We start from the raw sequence: 19,545 nt of genomic DNA on the forward strand, positions 1-19,545 counted from the left end.
ACGTCCGTCACCGGGAGGCAGGGTCATTCGGCCGCAGTGTTGACGTGTCGCTTAGCGACCGGGAGGGTTACCTTTGGAAGCTTGTTGCAGCTCTAGCCTCGGTCCTGCCCTCTTCCCGCCTCTCTCCTCCCCTCAACTCCCTTCACAAGGGAGCTGCCAAACATCTGGATCAACTTGGGCACTACGAGGGCGTGAAATTCTACCAGTAACGCGCCTTTTTACATTTTTTCCCGACCTCCTTCTCACATCCGTAAAACTCACTGAGTCTTTTACTACACGTTTTATGAGAACAAGACATTTTCTAGGAAGATGATGGCAGAAAAAGAGACCCTGAGCTTAAACAAATGCCCAGACAAGATGCCGAAGAGGACCAAGCTGCCGCTCCCGGTGCACCAGCCTCACTCCCTGGTTTCTGAGGGCTTCACAGTCAAAGCCATGATGAAAAACTCAGTCGTAAGTGATCTTCCTGAATTGAATATACTCGCTCCGAATCAGGGGACACCAGGTTGTAGAGGATGGCTGGCCCTAGGATGGATTCTGAGCCCATATCTAGGGTGGTCATTGCCAAAAATGGCAGTTACTCGGCCAGTAACAGACGGTGCCCAACAGAGTGTGGAGGTCCAGGCTAGGCTGCTAGAAGGGATCTCGGGCAGCTGATGTACTGTGCCCGTTTCTAAGCACCTTCCTAATAACTCATGGTTTCTAGACCACCTAAATTTACTCTTAAGCTATTTACAGAAAGAAGAAAGATCCCCTTTACTTATTGATTCCTAAACTGTCTCACCCAGCAAAAGGCCTTATAGAAGGAGAGTTCTTAGAAATCATAAACTCTCTTGCAAAATTTAACATGTGCTGATGTACAGCTGGGAACATAAACTCATTAATTAACAGTAAGAAATTTCATCAATCAACCTAGAAATTTTTAGAATATCCTAGCATTTCTTCTAACAACACTCTCACAAAATGGCATATTAGAGTACTAAAAGGCAACTTAATAAGAAGTCTATTTCCAGATAAATCTTTTAAACTATTAATTTTAAACAATCCAAGCTTCTGTTCAAGTATCTCTGCCTATTAATACAATTCATATTTCATTTCTACTGTTTTGTGTTAGTAAAAATCAATTATTCTCAATACGATTAGGAGGAAAAGTTTTAAACTGCACACAAATGGCTTGGGTACGTGCATGATAGTTTAAAAAAAAAAACTTTTAATTTGGTATGCTGCACCAGGTTTTACTACTGAGTAAGCACCTGTCTGGGAATGAGATATTCAATAATAAATGCAGCTTTCAAATTTGTGTAATTTACACTCTGGGAGGATCTGACTTACTGTAGAGCAACTCATTATGTTAAATGAAGAGCATTGCTTTCCAGTGTCACGTTATTTGTTTTACGTAAATGTTGCAAACCTAATACCTTATTCCTAAGCCACATACTTAAACTACATGAATAAAACAGATCACCTTTAGACTCTGAGGCCAGATTCCCATGTTGCTACACAAAATGAAATTCTGGTTATCAGAATGTGTGTCAGTTGGATTGCAATAGTTAAAATTCTTAGAAATAGACTAAAACTTTCTGCTTGTTGTAACTGCAGTCCTTTTGAATGTATTTCATGTGAATAGGTGGTCATGGGAGTCAATATGACTAATTTATCAGCAACACAGAATACCATAACATTCAAGCTAATTATTTCTTTTTTTCTTCTAAACAGTATATATGATTATAATTTTAGTGATTTTTTTCAATATTATATTTCTTCAAAGACATGTACAACATGGGTCAGATTCTTTTTTTTTCTAAACCTATATTTATAATCACGTTTTCTTTTTAAAAAACATAGCTTTTCACCTAAAGTCATAATTCTGGAAAATCAAGTATTTCAGTATTGACAAATGTAACAAATATGCTTACAAGACTCAAACAAAAAAATTGATTATGAAGCAGCCTTCATTATAAACAGCTTATTTGAAATAAATTATCTTTTTGTTTCCATATACTTAAGGAAAATCCCTTAGTGTAATATTTACGTCTCCTTTGGGATCCTCAAAAGAGGATGAGTCATTCTTTCACTTCATTTAGTGGAAATCATAATTGTTAGATGCAAACATTATTCATCCATCCATTCATTCATTCAATCAACAATAGTTTTTTTGTTTGATTGTTTTTTGTTTGTTTTTTTTTAATCTGAGAACTTGCTCAGCATAGTTCTGGGGATTTGGGATCAGCAAAACAAAGTCTCAGTCCTTAAAGCTCCAAGGAAAACCACCACTAACAACAATGGTCAAGTCTTGATAAAAGAGAGAGACTGTTTATACAAACTAACTTCAGTGGTACAGGAAATAAAACCCTTCCTTTTCATATCCAATATTAACATTACAACATTTCTGCCCTCGACAGTGTAGACCTTTCAGCATTACATGGTCAAAACACCCCTCTTTCCTAAGATTTATTTCTATTCAGAAAATAACATGCCAATCTCCAGCTTTTCTTTTCTTTTTTTTTTTTTATAACATCTTTATTGGAGTATAATTGCTTTACAATGGTGTGTTAGTTTCTGCTTTATTAACAAAGTGAATCAGTTATACATATACATATGTTCCCATATCTCTTCCCTCTTGCGTCTCCCTCCCTCCCACCCTCCCTATCCCACCCCTCTAGGTGGTCACAAAGCACTGAGCTGATCTCCCTGTGCTATGCGGCTGCTTCTCACATGTATATATATGTCCATGCCACTCTCTCACTTCGTCCCAGCTTACCCTTCCCCCTCCCCGTGTCCTCAAGTCCATTCTCTACATCTGTGTCTTTATACCTGTCCCACCCCCAGGTTCTTCAGAACCATTTTTGTTTTTTGTTTTTTTTAAGATTCCATATATATGCGTTAGCATACGGAATTTGTTTTTCTCTTTCTGACTTACTTCACTCTGTATGACAGTCTCTATATCCATCCACCTGACTACAAATAACTCAATTTCGTTTCTTTTTATGGCTGAGTAATATTCCATTGTATATATGTGCCACATCTTCTTTATCCATTCATCTGTTGATGGTCACTTAGGTTGCTTCCATGTCCTGGCTAGTGTAAATAGAGCTGCAATGAACATTGTGGTACATGACTCTTTCTGAATTATGATTTTCTCAGGGTATATGCCCAGTAGTGGGATTGTCCAGCTTTTCTTAATTGCAATTCCTTGTTCCAAAAGCCAACCCTCAAACCACTTTTCTAGTGTTAGGGCTTGCCATCAGTTCCTCTTTCCAACACTCGCTAATTAAATAAGTCACCATTGCAGTGCACTTCCCCAAAAGACTTGTAGAACTATATCCTAAGGAGGTATATGGAGACTCCCAATGTTTCACTGAGGGTACTTTAGTAATATAAGTATACAAGCTTGATCATAGACAGATATGATCAGGTGGGCTGTGCAAGCCAAAATCCTTAAACAGTCATAATCTATGTATGTGAATGCAAAATTGTTTACAAAATAATGATAAACGTAAGTAGCTAATTTTTTTTTAAATCCCGATGTCAAGTGTTCTTCAACTGTAAGTAGTTCCTTTACTTTACCTCTGTGAAATTGTGGTTGCATTCTGTATAGAAACAAGCAATGACAAAAGTCCTGCAATCAGAGAATAATAATCAAATTCATATTATTATAATGTTTGACTCAAAAGAATGATAGGAGATGCAGAATTTGAAGATTTCCTAGTTTATTTTCCCTTTAAAGGCCTTGTTTGTGGTCTGATAGTACCTATAACCAGAAACCAGTAACCCAGTGTTGTATTGGCTTCTTCTCAACAGATGGTAGTTGCTTTCTGTGCTAACCTACCTTATCATAAAGCAAGTTAGGATATGGGCCTGAGGTTATGATGAATGAGATGCTGACTTCAACTGAAGCTTTATACTACATCTTTCCTTTCCAGTAGACTACAGATGTTTTATGCTCAAAGTTGTTGGGAATGGGAGAAATAATTCTTTAATATTACTTTACTTATATAGAAACTTTTGTGCTTACTAATTCGTTCAACACATAAGAGAAATGGTCAATATTTATAAATTATATATTAAGATTGATTTGGCTGCTGTAACAGTGACAAAATAACAATAGTTTAACTAAGATGGAAGTTCTCTCAGAGTCCAAGTTTGTAGGCAATTCATGGAGACTGGGCACTACTTCCCCATGAGATAGGTCCAGGGACTTAGGAGCCTTGTATATTCTTGTTTTGCATCCTGCAGGATGATGCGCTGAGTCCAGGTGAGCTCACCATCACCAGGGTCAAATCCCTACTCTCAGGATGGAGGAAATAAGAAACAGAGTGCTTCCTTTTATGAGCATGACCCAGACACAGCACTCCACTTTCATTCACATCCCTCTGGCCAAAGTTTAGTCATAGGCCTATATTTTCCCTTTTTGCAAAAGCCTATGAAAGACTGACCCTTGCAGCAACTCTAGGCCCCCATACCTGTTCCTTCAGGAAAAGGGCTAAGAGTTATATAGTTCCAAAAGGGCATAATCTCCAACACCTACTTCATGCAAGAGGAGAGAAAAATGAGTAAGGAGCAACCTGCAAGAAAAAGTAGGAAGAAATGGAGAGCAAGCAGCATGTTCCAGAAGCTGCACTCATCACTTTTGCTCAAATCCGTTGCCAAACCTAGGGTTATGGCAACAACCCCTTACAGGAGAGGCTGGGAAATGTAGTCTCTGACAGGTAGCTCTGTGTCCAACTAAAACTTGAGGCATTTCATTACTGTAACAAAAGGAAGAACAGAAATTTGGGGTTTATTTGAAGTGTCCACCGTGAGAGTTAAATATTGCTAGAAAAGAAAAGAAGAGGGACAAGTAAAATAATTACAGTACAAATAAATGCACATCTATGGTAAGGCTTACAAATACCTACTTAGGACAGTGGAAGTGCTAATGACAAAGGGACCAAGTGACAATAACCTCATTGAGACCCTCATTACCTTTTGTCTAGGTTTTGGCAGTATCATCTAAACTGGTCTCTAGACTCCATTCACCAATCAGTTGATTGCCTCAATCAACTATCAGTACTATTACACTTATCCTTCCAGTACAAAGTTCTCTTATTATTGCTGAAAGCTTTTGGAGATCACTGGTTCTTATAGCAAGAAATCATGGTACCTCCACAAGACCAGCGAGGCCTTCTGTGATCTAACCCTATGCTATGGATTTAATTTCATCTCCCACTATTCTCATTTGCTTCCACCAAATTAAACTGTAACTCATCATTGCTTTGATTTTGCTTGTGTTGTTCCCTTTGCTTCAATGCCCTTCTCCCTACATATCTGCAAACACAAATCCCTTCAGCCATTAGGTAAGAAATGATCACTGACTGTGCCATACACTCTTTTAGGTGCTGGAAATCTAGCGTAAGGAAGAGGCTAAATGCATGCCATCAAGGAGCTTATATTTTTGCAGCCAGCTGAAAGGCCAACTGCTTCAAGATGACTCCCCTAATTCTCTTTCTCAACCAAGATGGAAACTTATTTTTGTTCATTGTTTTCTACCACGTATTAGAGTTATGTCTACCCATGTTTTACCTCCTCGAGTAAATTCCCTGTGAGGGCAGAATCTGTGTCCAAGTCATTTTTTTCATCCTAACCACACCTAACAATGCACTCAATAAATATTTGATGAATGAAGGAAAATAATTCTACACTTTTCTGTTATCTCATCGTTTTCCTCCTGTTGTTATAACTGTTATCTGTCTTTAGTTAGTTTGTTTTTTTTAAACCACCCTCCTCCAATTGAGGAGCCCAGAAGTTCCCTTGAAAACTCAGCCAGATGATGACATTGCTCACTTCAGATCCTCAGGTGGTTCATCTTAGTGTAAAGCTGAAGTTTTTAAGCTCCTATAAGGCACTATGTAATCTAGCTGCCATTTCTTCTTTATATGTATAACTTAGTACTTCTCCCCTCCTTCGTTCTGTTCCATCCACAATAGTTTCCTTGCAGTTTCTTGAATATACCAGTTACACAGCTGCCTCAGTACCTCTGCCCTTCCCGTTCCCTCTGCCTGAAATATATTTCCCCCTACATATCACCATCTCTTGATCCTTCAAAGATTTGTTCAAAAAACTAACTTTTTAGTGAGGCCTCTCCGACTATTTAAAAGGTCAACCTCTTAATAACCCCCTCCATCCCTGTTTCAGCACACCCATCTTCTTTCCCTTTGTTGTATTTTTCCATAGACACTGATCACTCTCTAATATTAATCTAGTTTATCCTATGTCTTCTTCCACTACAGAATAAGCTCCTTGAGGGCAGGGAATTATTACTGTTTCACTCACTGCTGCATCTCCAGCTCTAGAAAAGTTCCTGGCACATAGTAGGAGCTATTATTTTTTGTCAAATGAATTAATGAATGACCATGTTTTATACTATAATTAGCAATCATCTTCAAATTAGCAACTTCAAGGAAATGCTAATGGTGTTAAATAAGTATAAAATATAGGAATGAGAATAATTTACAAATGTTTTATGCCATTTTTAATTAGCTTCTTATTAAAGTTATACATGCCCATTGTAAAATGTTTAAGTGGCTTGGCTTAGTAAAGCTCTCTCCTATTTAATATTATGGGGAAAATTTTAACCTTTTTTTTCGCTAGTCCTCTTATAATTTCAATGTTTTATTTTAAAGCTTTACTTCATCTTAATTCATTTTGGTTTAAGAAGTGAGACATAAATTTTATTATATTTTTTCCAAATTGGTCAGAAGTTGTTACATTACCTTTCACATATAGGTAAACTGGATTATAAAAAAAATCTGCCTATTTAACTTGAATGCTCTGCCAGTGCTATATGTATATTAATGATAGTGGCTTTGTGTATGCTTTAATACATGATAGGGCTCATCATCTCTATTCCATTTCTCTTTCTAAGCAATCCTATGAGGAGTCAGGGTAGACTTTTTTTTTTCCATTTAGCATATAAATCTCAGACAATTGAATTTTTTGTTGTGGGTCACCTATTAAATGGCAGAGCAAAGAATGTATGCTATATTACTAGATTTTTCTAACTGAGAACAATCCTCTCTTGATCACTTCTTTTAGACTTTGGTAGATGCATAACATGCAAGTGGAAAATGTACACATATCACTTGATAAATATTAAACCAAACACACTGGTGTAGCCAGAACCCAGATCAAGAAACCTTACCAACACCACAGAACCCCTTCAGGACCTTTCCAGTCACTGCCCATATACACCCCAAGCTAACCTTATCCCAACTTCTGTCAACAGATTTCTGCTTATATTCATGGAATCATAGAGTATGTAGTTGTTTTATGTCTGACTTCTGGGATCACCATTGTGAAATTCACCCACATTACTGCATATGGTCATAGATCCTTAATACTCATTTCTTTCTACTATTTTCACGTGGGAATATAACATAATTTATTGATCCATTCCTGTGTTGATGAGTATTTATGCGACTTCTAGGTTAAGACTTACAAATAGTGCGACTAGGAAAATTCTAATATTTTTTTTAAACTGAGGTATAGTTGATGTACAATATTATATAAGTTTCAGATGTACAACATAGTGATTCACAATTTTTAAAGATTATACTTCATTTATAGTTATCATAAAATATTAGCTAAATACCCTGTGCCAATGTCCATTCCCTGTGCCAAGGACTATGTCCTTGTAGTTTATTTAGTTTATACATAGTAGCTTGTGCCTCTTAATCCCCTACCCCCACTTTGCTCATTCTCCCCTTCCCTCTCCCCACTGGTAGCAACTAATTTGTTCTCTATATCTGTGAGTCAGTTTCTTTTTTGTTATATTCACTAGTTTGTTTTATTTCTTAGATTCCATGTATAACAGACAATATTCCATGTGATAACAGGCAGTATATTGCTTTCTCTGTCTGAATTATTTCACTAAGCATAATACCCTCCTGGTCCATCCATGTTGTTGCAAGTGGCAAAATTTCATTCTTTTTTATGGCTGAGTAGTAGTCTATTGTATATATGTACCACATCTTTTTTATCCATCCGTCTGTTGATGGACACTTAGTTTGCTTCCATATCTCGGCAATTGTAAATAATGCTGCTATGAACATTGGGATACATGTATATTTTGGGATTAGTGTTGTCATTTTCTTCCAGTATATACCCAGGGTGTAATTGCTGGATCATATGGTAGTTCTATTTTCAGTTCTTTGATGAACCTCTGTACCGTTTTCCACAGTGGCTGCACCAATTTACATTCTCACCAACAGCATACAAAGGTTCCTTTTCTCCACATCCTCGCCAGCATTTGTTATTTACGGTCTTTCTGACGATAACCATTCTGACGTGTGAGGTGATATCTCGTTGTTTTGATTTGCATTTCTCTGATGATTAACAACGTTGAGCATCTTTTCATGTGCCTGTTGGCCATTTGTATGTATGTCTTCTTCAGAAAAATGTCTATGCAGTTCTTTTGCCCATTTTTTTAAATTGGGTAAATTTGCTAAAAAAAAAAAAAAAAAAAAAAAATGCTAAATCTATGTCAAACAGCATACTGCCTGTATTTTCTTCTAGGAGTTTTATGGTTTCTGGTCTTACGTTTAGGTCTTTAAACCATTTAAAATTTATTTTTGTATGTAGTGCAAGAAAATGTTCTAATTTTATTTTTTTACATGTAACTGTCCAGTTTTCCCAGCACCACTTACTGAAGAGACTGTCTTTTCTCCATTGTGTATCTTGCCTTCTTTGTGATAGATTAATCTACCATAAGTGCATGGGTTTACTTCTGGGCTCTCTATTCTTTTCCATGTATCTGTGTGTCTGTTTTTGTCTGTTTGTTCATTTGTTTGTTTTTGCCAGTATCATACTGTTTTGATTACTGTAGCTTTGTAGTATAGTCTGAAGTCAGACAGCATAATACCTCCAGCTCTGTTCTTCTTTCTAGTACCTATTTTTGGACAACATGTGTAAGAATGTCCAGGTTGCTGGGTGCTAGGGTTTGCATATGTTTGCTTTAGTAACTACATAAAAACCATTTTCAAAATTGATTTTTCAAATTTAGACTCCTGCCAGCTCTGAATAAGAGTACCATTTGCTCTATAATATCATCGATAACTACTATTTTCTTTATTTTGCATTTTAGGTATTCTAGTGGGTGTATAATGTTATCTCATTGTGGATTTAATATTCATTTTTATTCTGACTAATGGAGTTTAAGACTTTTTAATTTATTTATTGGCCATTTGGTTATCTTTTGTGAAGTGCCTTTCTAGACCTTTGCCTCCTTTTCTCTTGGCTTGATTGGGTGTATTTATTTGTAATGATTCTTACTCTTCATATTTTATTCTAAATGATATAAAGCAATTGTCAAATACATGTATTGCAAGTATAGTTTCCCTGTCAGTGAGTTTCCTTTTCATTCTCTTAATGGTGACTTTCATCCTCCTCTTTTTAAAATATACATTTGTGGGGAAAAAAATGATCATAAACATTTTCTTATGTATTTATTTATAATGTTTTCCTCAACCAATTTCAATAGTTTCACAATAAGATACGTATACATTGAGACAAAAGACTTTGAGAATAAATTAGAATGATCAGAAGTAAAATAGAACAAACAACAGTGACACAATGAAATAAAATGTAATTAAAGTAGGAAGCTTGAGCTTAAGAAAAGGAGAATCAATTTTTTCATTCATAAGCGTCAGTATATTTATTGATTGATGTTCACATTTCATTCTGAGCTTCTTGGCATCAGAAGGGGCCAAAAGGGGAACATTATACATTTCTCATTATCATAAAAGAAGTAGCCTGCCAATCCCTATAGGGAATTCAAGCTTTCTCTACACTGAGTTCTCAGAGAAATTGATCCTGTAGCATTTTAAATACATGCATCACACCATATCTATATTTTTATTTCTTATTTGAAATACACTAGCCAATTTCATCCACAAAAGACTTCAGTAAGGGCCAGGTAGGTGATGTTAAAATCTATCTTGAGGAACTGGATTTTCCATGAGATTAAATTCACATGGTATATGTTTGTAGGCTTTTGATGGTCCAATTTGATCCAAGAACAGAATTCATAGTGCCTACAGGAGAGTGTAGACTTTGTTTTAACTGTGGTTGTTCTCAGTTCATTTTATGACAGTAGCGAGATGGCTTCTGTTTTTATAAGGTGTCAGAGAGGAAGTGTGTGATGCTATGAGACCACAGCTCCAAATGGCCTGAAAGAGGCTAGAAAGACTTCTCAAAGGGAATCTTGTTTGGTGAAATATAAAAGATGAGGGGGACTGAGGGGAAGAGTTAGGGGCAGTAGGAAAAGGCTCAGAGACAAGACAGACCAGGCTTCCTGCTCACTCAGTTTTCAATCTTTATTTTATGCTTTCTTTGCCCAAAAGAATTATGTCATAAATTCTATTCATTATATATATGTTTAAAATTCTTTAAATTGTATATATTTTATAGAATATATAAGTAAAGTATATATGTACTTTATGAAAAATGTATACATAATACACATTTATATAGCTTGCATATTTAGCTTGTATTGTGTATAATTATAATACCTTATATGAAATTGTACAGATTCCTTCTAACTTGCTAATATTTTACATGTCCTTACAAACTCCTCTTGCGCATTTAAAAAACCTCATAAAATTCTGTTCTCTGAATGTGCCATAATTTCTTTCGTAATTCGCTCAGGTTGCTTTCAGTTTTTTGCTATTATACGTAATGACAAAGTTAATATTTTTATACAATTTTTCTTTATTTTAAAATATCTCTTTGAAATATAATTTCTGAAGTAGAATTACTGAATCAGAGTTCTTCAGAATCTGAAGACTCTGATGAAGGTTTGATCTATACCACTCCCTGCAATGCTTGACTCTGCCTGTTCTACTCTCTCCTTGTGGCCTGAGGCAAAGGCCTGAGGTTTCTAAGTACCCCAGCCCTGCTGGCAATCCACCTTCCCCACCTGCAGCATGTTGAGGGGATCAATATCTCAGCACCTCTGAAACCCATTCATAATACATATTATAAATGGATTTGAAACATCTAAGGCTGTGGTTCACAGATTGCAAATTGTAATCACCTGGGTAGCTAAAAAATACTGTTTTCTAGGTCCATCCTCTAAGATTCTGATTTAATTGTTCTAATTGTGTCTGTAGTTGATTTAATTAGTGTTTAATAGAGGTTCAGAACCTTTAGGGACATAGTATTATGCTATTCAATTTTTCCAAAGACATTTATTTATTAAGCAGTGTTCTATTCCTTGCTGATTTGTGTTATTCTTTTATTATATTATAATTATACATAATAATCAGAGATATTTCAGAGGACGTTTTAACCAGTGTAACACAGTTTAAACTATCATAACTCGGTAATATGTTTAGAAACTGGTGAAGCTAATCTCTCCTGTTAATTCATATACATAATGTTGATTTTTAATTTTAACATTTTACCAGTTTAGTATTCCAGATGATCTTTTAATAATATACAAAACTGAAACATCCCTTTGAAACCGCAAAGATCATATAAATCACTTGGAAAAAAAAATTATCATGTTTTAATAGTCTTCACTTATAGTAATATATTTTATCACTTCATGTTTATAGGTGTATGTTTTCCTAAGAATATTTATATTTATTTTATATCCAGCCTCTTTTAATCTAATAACATTCCCATTTAATCTCATGTTTTATTTTAATCATGTTTTTCTACATTTTGAACAATGTAAGTATACACATAAGTGTGGAAAATAGGCATGTATTCATCTAGATTTTATAAAGAATAATGTTTTGTTATAATAATGTCATATTCTTTTAAATAAACTTCTAGTCTTATAGAAAAATAAATAGATCCTTGCTAAAGGATCCTCATTCCTTCTCCATCCCTCCATCCTTCCATCCCTAGAGATAACCAAGATCCTAAAGTCTGTGTATATCACTTCCAAATATAAGTGGTTCATATGTGTATGCTATGCATCCATACGTTTTGTAACTCTCTATGTGTGTGTGTGTGTGTATAATTAAAATCTGGGCATTGTTCTTGCCTTTCCACCTGAGCTATTCTGTGCATATTTCTGTAATGCCTTTGAGCTCATATTCAATTCATAAACAGGGGAATAATGTCTGTATAAGTAGGAGGTTCATATGTAATCTTCCCCAAGTTTTTAATATTTTGTGCCAAGTAAGAGCAGCTAATTGAAAAGTATTCTAACAGCTAAATGCAGCATGATGACAGAGTGTACAAAGTAATACGAAGTAATGCCCAAAGTACCAACTTCTCCTGGTTCTGTTTGTGTTCTTGCTCTTAGAAGTATTGATACTTAGTATGAAGCAAGCTCCATCTTTGTACATCCTTACGGCACCTCCTATCATCATTTTCTTTAAAGGTACAGCACTATATTTACTCCAGGATTTCATTTTCAAAGGTTAGAAATTTAATAATTTTAACTATGCTAGTACATTTTTATCAGAATGATTAATATGTGCTCTGGTTATAAAGTCGCAGAGATTTTTATGAGCTTCTTAAACATTATTTTTCCCATAATTTTTCCCCATACACCTGATCATTTCTAGTAAGCCACTCTGCAGATCAGTTTGTTTTTCAGGAATATTTGTCCTGTTATAGGAGAAACACTTGTAGGAAATTTGTTTACCTGCTATATCATATTCCATCACATGAACAAGCCAGTTTGTTTATTCGTTCTCTTACTGAGGGACTGTTAGGTTTGTACATTGCAGCATCACATCATCCTTGGATAGGACTCCCTGTGCCATATGCCAAAGTTCAGCATCTGTGGAATTGTTGGTAGGGAGATATAGCTTCAACTTCAACTTTAATAGAGTTTGTCAAATTGCTTTCCAAAGTTTTATATTTATACATACATAGTCATATGTATGTATATAACTATATATATAGTTACCAACAGCTGTTTCCCAAATCCTAGTCATTTGGTGATATCAGACTAAAAATGGTGCCAATCTGAAGGACATGAAATGTTATCTTGTTTTAATTTTGTATTTCCCTGATAACTAGTGATATATTTTCTTTTCATAGTTAATCATATGGGCTCTTTCCTCTGTGGTGTGCCTATTTCTAGTCTTTGCTCGTTTTTCCTGTTGGGTTGTCTGTCCTTTTCTTATTGATATAAGAAAGTTCTTTATATACTCTGGATAGGTACATATTCTGGATATGGACCCAACATATTGTCTCCTAGCCTGTGACTTGTCATTGTACTTTTTTTTTTTGCATTTTCTTTGATGAACAGAAATTATAGATTTAATTTTAAATATTTTTGTTTATCAGATTCTCCCATTATGGTTTGTATATTTTGTGCCTAGTTTCAGAAATATTTTTTGATCCTGATATATTGTTTTCTTGCACATGTTTTATTCTTGTAATGTTTACATATAGATTATTATTTAGTCACTAATTCATTTTTTGAGATGAGAGGTAAGGCTTTAATTTGATCTGTTCCATATGGAGAGCCACCCATCTAGTACCATTTATAAATAGTAAATGGCGACTCTCTAGTCTGTCCTATTAGTCTATTTATCTATCACTAAGCCAGCATCACATGGTCTTAATTGTTGTAGCTTCGTAAATCTTGGTATTTAGTAAGGCGAGTTCTCCAAATTTGTTTCCATCCTCTTTGACATTCTTGGTCTCTTACCATCTATAAGAATTTTAGAATAAGTTGTCAAATTTTATGAAAATCATTTTTGAGATTTTGATTAAATTATATTGGATGTACAGAATAATTTGGACAATAGTAATCTATTATTAATTTGCTAAGAGTTTTTGAAAAAATTGTGAGTAGTATTGAGTTTTATCGAAGATACTTTCTGCATTTATTGAGATGATCATAAGGTGTTTCTCCTTCAGTCTGTTAATGTTAACATCATCAGGCATGCTAATATTAAATCATTCTTACATTCTTGTACATTATTTAATCATGAGATGTTTAGCTTAAAAAACAAGTATAAATTATTGGTATCTCTTTCATTTATCAGGGAGCTAAATCCTTCCCAGCAAGCCACAACAAGTCCCTTATATTTATTTATCCAAAATTAGGTATTAACGCCATGGTAGTGTCTTAGCTCAGTCTGCCATAACAAATACCACAGACTGGGGGGCTTAAGCAACAGAAATTTACTTCTCACAGTTCTGTAGGATGGGAAGGCTAAACTCAAGGTGCTGGCCAATTCAGTTCTTGGTGAGAGCTACCTTCCCTGCTTGCACATGGTCCAACTTCTCATTGTGTTCTCACATGTCCTTTCCTCTGTGCATGCAAGCACTCATACTCTTTTTATAAAGCTGCTAATCCCATCCTAAAGGACCCACCCTCATGACCTAATCTAACCCTAATTACCTCTCAAAGGCCTCATCTCCAAACACCATCATCTTGGGGGTTAGGGCTTCAACATATGAATTTTGAGGTACACAAACTTTCAGTCTATAACAGATGGGGAGATGGGATTGCTAAGTTTTACTCATCCTTTGGGGCAAGAGGAGGAACCTACCTTCCTAGAGTTCTTTGCTGCTAGAACAAAATGATGTTTCTATAAACTAAAACTGTCCCTTGGGAAGAAAATTAACACTATGTATACTATGCTTTCATTCTGCAAAAATAATTTATTGGATTTCAACATGTTTTCCTTTTAAATAGTGTGTTTTTGAGAAATTATTTTCATTATAAAAATGAAAACTTATGTAGGGTTTTAAGAAAATTCCTAAAAGAGAAAAAAGAAAATAAATATCAAACCCCTTTTACTAGAGTTAATCACTCTTGAATTATTCCCAAAAAGCATCACTACATGCTTTTGAGTAAAATTGTAGTCATCATATCATACAGACATTGTTAATATATTTAAAATTTTACTATCTGCCGTTATATCCTCGTTGCTAATTTATGCCTTTTTTTCTTCATTAGGTTTACTTATGGTTTGTTTTGCTCTTTTTTTTTCCTCTCTTCATACACTGTCTTCTGAATTTATATACTAATTCTTCTGGTTTTGACAACAGATTTTTTATTTCTACTCTTGCATTCTCTTTCTCTTGATCTCCCTTATAAAAAAATTTTACTGAGTTTTTTATTGGAATATGTATTTCACGGCTTTCTTTTAAAACACCTTTATTTGGAGAATGCCCTGGTGGTCCAGTTGTTAGGACTCAGAACTTTCATTGCCGGGGCCCGGGGTTTGATTCCTGGTCAGGGAACTGAGATCCCAGAAGCCAAATAAATAAATAAAATGCCTTTACTTTTAATAGATATTATTGGTCTTGCTATTAAAAAAAACATGTAATTTTATTTTTGCTTTCCTCTTTTGTATGATTGTTGTTTGTGAGGGATTATTTTCCCTGTTGGTTGGGGTTTTATGGTCATGTTTTGATCATGATTTTTTTTATTAGTAGATTCGTTGCTTGATGGTTATATAATTTGGTTTCTGCAGTTTTAGCTGTTTGGAGTTTATTAAAGTTATTGGTCTAGAATAGGATCATTTTCTAGAAATGGTCTATGGAAACTTGAAAAAATACTTTTTTTGTCTATACTTATTCTGGATTGTTAATTCCAGATAATTTGTCTAAGAGCAGAAGATTACAAAGAACTTCTGTATAAAAGTATTGTTACTATTTAATGTTATGGTATGAGTGATAACGATTAGGTCCAGCTTAAACAAACTCAAAATAGGCAGATATGTTTTGGTATTTCTTCCTGTTTATTTTCTGTATTCCTATTTAATAGTCCATGAGACAATAATTTCTCCTAGGTTATCTAAACTGTTTGAAGATTTTAAAAACATAACTAACTGCTAAAATCCACTTATATCATTAAATGTTTATGGTTCTTGTGATTTTGATCAGTAAGGAGAAAAATACAAAAGAAAACTAGTTACAAACAATAACCAGAAAATAATGGAGAAAACCACGTCAAGATGTATTCTTTTGATTCTCCTTAATTGTGTCAGAGGACCTAGCAAATTCCTGCTTTGGAGTTCTGAAAATGACCTAACCATGGGTCACAATCTTTACTCATACTTACTTGAGGGATCTAGAGTACTACAACCTGTCTATAGTATTTCAATTATTTTATTTTCTGGAAAATATGTATTTATATTTCAGTGTGTATATTTCATATTTAAGTCCTTAAAATGAAATTTTAAATAGAGGATTCAGGAAGACCTATTGGTTTTGCTTCTGCTTCCTTAATAATAATTAACTTAAAAATCCAGCTGTTACACTGGAGATGGGGGAGGGGGGATGGTGCAGACTCATTATTAATCAGTAACCATGTATTGGTGTGAAGCACACCGAAGTTTAATACATAGGATGACCATTGATTTTGTAGGACCTGGAAAGTGAGGCAAGAGTCATTTAGGTTTGGTATTTGCGATACAAGAATTGAAACTCTGAAGCGAGTGTAAGATAATTCAGTTAGTCTGTGGTAGAGTAGTGTTATGTTCACAGAGAGATTTACTTTTAAGGTTTCCATATACATTTAAGAATCATAGCCTAAACAAAAATTTCAGATATTATTATACATGAATTTACTTATTTACCAAAATTACTATCATTTAGGGAAAAGCATGTGACTTGATTATATTATAAATAATAATTATGTCATGTAAATAATAATTTATATTTTAGAAGTATCTTCCTAAAGCAATTCAAGTTAAGGTCATTGTTGTAGCATAGACTAGAGAAAGTAAGACTAGAAAAAAATATGCTTATATAATAAATGCGAAATAAAGTAACACGTACAAGATAGATCATGGTTAACTACCTTCCCTTTGTGGTTTTTACTTAGAACAGAATCCACAGAGAAATATATCTCACAGATTGCCTGTTCTAAATCAAAGTGGATATGAATAAATTGTCCCTGAGACAAACAGTAAATCCTTTACCAAATCTTATGTGTCCTGCACTTTGTATTTTAAAAAAAAAATTATTTTACATGATAGAACTATAACTTTATTTCAAAGTTAAGAAAAATTGTTTTCACATGAACATAAGATATTATTTTAATTTAACACTGTATTATACTTAAGCATATTTTAGAATTTATATAATGTAGTGATTATTGACATAAAACAGCAACAGTTGTATAAAATAAATATTAGTACTTTTAAGCAATAATGAGGGATGCCTCTGTATATGCTTTATTTCCCTTTGGAATTTCTTGAGTAAATGATGTATCATATTTACTCATGATTACACTAGATCATATACACATTCACCAGGATTTACATACACAAAATTATCTCATCACTTTTAGGAGTAAATGAAAATGTTTTTAAAGAAATTCATCAAATATAGCTTTCATAAGATAAGCATGAACTTTCAACGGCCAATGTCTTATAACTCTTTGTCCCTGTGCCTCTCAGCACTTTGCACAGCGTTCTAGACATCAGAGATGCTCAGTTGTATTTCTTGTTTAAGCCTACCTTATTTTGTGGAAGTAATTCTACTGCAAATGTCCATCTACACCTGTTATACATTTCCTTCTTATTCATCACCTATAGAAAAAATATAGGTGACTGATTGATAAGAACTTCCTTATAGGTAAAAGAGACCTTCTCTAGGTCACATTCGGCCTTCTATTTATATGAAAAGAAGCTACTTTGAATTGAAACTTGTCAACACTTGATACTTCGAGAAAAATCACAGGAATGGTGTTTTAGATTAGGACCTATAAAAACCAAAGGACTCAAAAACCTTGGGAACATCTCAAGGGCATGAATCAGCACCAATGTATTGCATATATTGGACATGACTGAAATACTTCCAGTGACTTATGTAGTACAAACACGAGGTTTATCCAGAGCTAACACTGGCAAACCCAGAATCAACCAGATTGATTCAGTCAGGGTAGGACGTAAGATGAGACAGATCTGGGAGACAGCGTAACAGGATTCAGCTGAGCCAGCCAAATATTTGAGTCAAAATCCAAATCTACAGTCCCAAAGACCAAGACCCAGACCCAGGCAAAAAAGGTTAGGAACAGGAGGCAGGAGGCTCAGAGAAGCCATAAAGGTACTTGAACCCTTAGTGTCCTGTTGGGAGACGCACAGGCTAACATCGCCCTCTGGGAAGGATGGAGAGCATTCTGGAGTGCAGATGTTAAGCATGCTGAAAAATTGTGTCCACTGTCAGGCTCCTGTGGACAAGTTCAGTTGCACTTTAACTTTTACTATTCTGTGAAATAGTTGGCCTGACTTGTTAATTTTACTCTGCTTTGAAACCATAGATCTCACCTCTATCCCTGTTCAGTCATCCACAAGTAATAATAAGTGACATCTGTCAGTAATGAAAGTAGGTTGGGGTGAATCTGCTGAAATATATTAAAGTATTGGAAAACAAACTCAGAACTTACAATGAGTTTATGGTGAAGAGCCATATAATCTTTTCATTGTCAGTTGCTTTTCAAAACGAAAATTATTTCTTAAAGTGTCAGTGTGATACATGCACACAGTTGATAGATAAAATTGTGAGAATAGCTTATCAGGACTTAACCAGTCGCTAGCCTATGCCTGCTCCCACCATCCAACCCCAGGCCCATACTCCTTCAGTTCTACCTCTTAACTCTTTCTTATTTTAAATATTTTAATGCAGTTATTTCAAATGTGGAAATAATGTACTACTGTATCTTTTCTTAAAAGAGTTTAATTGAAGTACTGGCAATAAACTACATAAAGTATAGAAGTGGATACATTTTGGCATATACATACAGCTGTGAAGCCATCACAACAATCAAAATACTTGTCCATCACCCCCAAGTTTCCTGTGCCTCTTTGTAATCCCTCTCTCTCTCTCGTTCTCCTACCTCTGCTTTCTGTCACTACAGATGAGTTTGACTTTAATTATACAGAATATACTCTTTTTTTCCTGGCTTCTTTTTCAGTCAGCATAATTATTTTCAGATGCATCCATGTTGTTGCATGTATTGATACTTCATTCCATTTTATTGCTAGAAGTATTTCATTCATATGAATATAGCACAGTTTGTTTAAGCATTCACCGTTGGTGAACATTTGAGTAGTGTCCAGTATATGGCTGTTAAAAACGGCTGTTATGAACGTTGGTGTATGAGTGTACGGATATGTGTTTATCTCTCTTGGTTAAATACCTAAGAGTGGATGAGCTGCACCAACTGTCAAGAAGTAGAGAGGATCAAAACCATATCATGTCAGCCTTACCCCCAGCTGGGACGTGAAGTTATTAATGGAAAGATAAGTTCATCCTTGTCATCTTTGAGACATTCAAAAGATCTCACAGAGTATGTACAGTATAAGCCTGCTTATTACATGAGGATTGTTCTCTTAGGCCTGTAGTATTTACATGGAATAAAAGAAAAAAATAATTGTTATTTCTTATTTTAATAAGTGTAAATTGTATCACTGTGTACAGCACGATTGTCATAATCTGAAAACATCCATCATTGATTTATATATGGTATTAAGTATATAGTCTTCATAATTTTCTCCACTAAATGTATTAATGTTCCCACTCACTGTCTCCATTACAGGTTATCCAGAAGATAATATTTAAGATCTCTCATTA

The 19,545-nt window shown here is 34.7% G+C and overlaps 1 protein-coding gene across 1 annotated transcript in view; it reads left to right on the forward strand.

Moving 5' to 3' along the window:
* Nucleotides 1–309: 309 nt before the first annotated feature.
* The window catches only part of PACRG (parkin coregulated), a gene marked incomplete at both ends in the record, with an annotated part of 535,367 nt that continues 516,131 nt past the window's right edge, over nucleotides 310–19,545 (forward strand). The window contains one exon of the mRNA XM_079716504.1: nucleotides 310–453. Coding sequence (XP_079572630.1) covers nucleotides 310–453 — 144 coding nt within the window. The remainder of the gene's footprint in view (nucleotides 454–19,545) is intronic.

This window comes from Hyperoodon ampullatus (genome assembly GCF_949752795.1).
Source record: "Hyperoodon ampullatus genome assembly, chromosome: 12".
NCBI classification, from domain to species: Eukaryota; Metazoa; Chordata; class Mammalia; order Artiodactyla; family Ziphiidae; genus Hyperoodon; species Hyperoodon ampullatus.